At 62.2% G+C, this 1,882-nt stretch overlaps 1 protein-coding gene across 5 annotated transcripts in view; it reads right to left on the reverse strand.

Moving 5' to 3' along the window:
• Window positions 1-1,880, reverse strand: part of GPS1 (G protein pathway suppressor 1) — a 5,329-nt gene extending 3,449 nt beyond the window's left edge. For 4 of the 5 annotated variants that reach the window (XM_003786044.2, XM_012803075.1, XM_012803074.1 and 1 more), the window contains exons 1-3: window positions 1,583-1,880; window positions 776-868; window positions 142-323 (exon numbers count right to left, since the gene is read on the reverse strand). In XM_003786044.2, coding sequence (XP_003786092.1) covers window positions 142-323; window positions 776-868; window positions 1,583-1,735 — 428 coding nt within the window. In that variant the 5' untranslated portion in view covers window positions 1,736-1,880. Of the gene's footprint in view, window positions 1-141; window positions 324-775; window positions 869-1,207; window positions 1,559-1,582 lie in introns of those variants that run through there. The other variant, XM_012803076.2, reaches the window with a different exon arrangement.
• Between the last annotated feature and the right edge of the window lie 2 nt (window positions 1,881-1,882).

Genomic DNA, 1,882 nt, shown 5'->3' on the forward strand with positions numbered 1-1,882 from the left:
GGGGACTTTTGTTCTAGTCAACTTCTCAGCTGGGAAGCATGTCCCACCAGGTGTGGGCACAGGAGGGGACATGCCGCATGAGTCCTGGGTACCTGCTCCCCCCATGGCTTCTGCCTCCTTGCACCAAACCCCCAGCCTTGCCTGGTGGCCTCTGAGAGCTTCCGGTGGATCTCCTCATACATGTCCACGTTGAAGGTCCTCTGCACGAAGGACAGGGCCATTTTCAGGGCCTCTACCCGCAGTGGGGGGCAGTGGTCAGCAATGAACTGTAGCCGCTCAATGCGCATCAGGCCGCTGTAGCTGGCTGCGTACTGCTCCAGATCCTGAGCCAGATGAAGGAGCAAAAGCCAGATGAGAGTGTGAAGCAGGACCCCAAGCCCCAGGACCCGAAAGTCCCACTGGAATGCTTACCCCTCACTGGAGAGGCCCTGGACCTGACAGCAATTCACTCAGAACCTGGGATCGTGAGACTGACTGCTGTCGCAGGGGCTAAGGGGCCACTGGAGGCAGGAGCCTCCAGGGTAGAGCTCTGCAGTTGGGGGTGATAGGCAGCAAACAGAGCTCCTCCATATGGGTAAAAAGTGGGTGCTGAGTCTCAAACTAGACTACAAACCTAACATGAGTGGGCAGTTAGACCCCTGGAGGTTTCTGAGTCAGAAAAAGACATGACCAGAGAGATCGCTGAGAATGAGGCTGCCTACTGTGTAATAAGGAGTGTAGTTGGGACCCTCTGGCAAAACTGAGACACCCCACGTTCCCCCACTGGGCTCCATACCAGGGTGGGGTTCTCCACCACATAGTTGATATCAGGCGCATTCTGTGGGTCCTCCTGGGGGTCCACGTCAATCTGCATGGGCTCCACAGCCCCCTGCAACATGGGCGGGGCACCTTGATACCCTGAGCCAGGACTGCCCAGGGAGGGCCAGAGACCCTCACTGTTCCCGTGGTCAGCTCTGCCCTGGATCCCTCAAGGCAAGATGGGACCACACTCCCACAAGCGTGTCCTCCCTAGCCCTCCTCACTCCCACCCCGGCTCCAGCGCCCTACATCAGGAAGGAGCCTTCGCTGACTCTAACTGCTCATCTCTGGAGAAAGGAGATGCTGGGAGAACCAACTACATAAGGCCGCCAGGGCCCCTGCACGTTCCCAGCCACCATACTGATGCAGCTTCCTTCAAGCCATAGAGAAGAAAGAAACGCCACTTAACCCCAAGAGGTCGGAGGCCCAGCCCCTAGAATCTGTCCTGAGCAGCCGCAGCAGCGATACAGGGCTGAGAGTCACTCCGCGGGGTTGGGAGAAGGGAATGGAGTCGTCTCGGGGAGTCCCACGGCCCCCAGCTGAGAGGGACAGAGGGGCCAGGTCCTCTCTTAGGACCTCGACAGTGCGGGCTGCAGAGAGCCCGCCACGCGCGGCCCGGAGCCCGGCCTCGCTCTCCTCGGAACACCGCAGGGCGCGCAGCCCTCCTGCTTCGCATTGCGTCCCTGTCCTCGGCCCGCAGAGCAGCAGGGCCCAGCTCGGCGGGGGCGGCTGGGGCTCTCCCCCCCCCCGCTCGCTCGCTGGGGCCCCCTCTCCTGGAAGGTACCTCATAAAGCAGCGTACAGGCCGACAGACTGGCGCTCAGGCTGAAGTCCCCGGCCGTGCCCGGCAGGAAGAGGTCTGACCTACTGCTGTGAGGGGTGCAGTACAGATCTGTCACTGACGAGGAGGCCGAGCTGGGGGCCGAGCTATCCCTCATTCTGTCCTGACTTTCTGCACCCCCCGACCCTGACACAGAGCTGGCTGGCTGCTGAAGGGAGAAAGAGCGTTAGCGGCGGGCGGCCGAGACCCCTCCGGGGCGGCGGGGGACTGGGGGGGAGGGCGGTCGGGCGCGCAGCCGCGGCGG

The sequence above is a fragment of the Otolemur garnettii genome, unplaced genomic scaffold, assembly GCF_000181295.1.
Source record: "Otolemur garnettii isolate 467f Iridium unplaced genomic scaffold, OtoGar3 scaffold00018, whole genome shotgun sequence".
In the NCBI taxonomy this organism is placed as follows: Eukaryota; Metazoa; Chordata; class Mammalia; order Primates; family Galagidae; genus Otolemur; species Otolemur garnettii.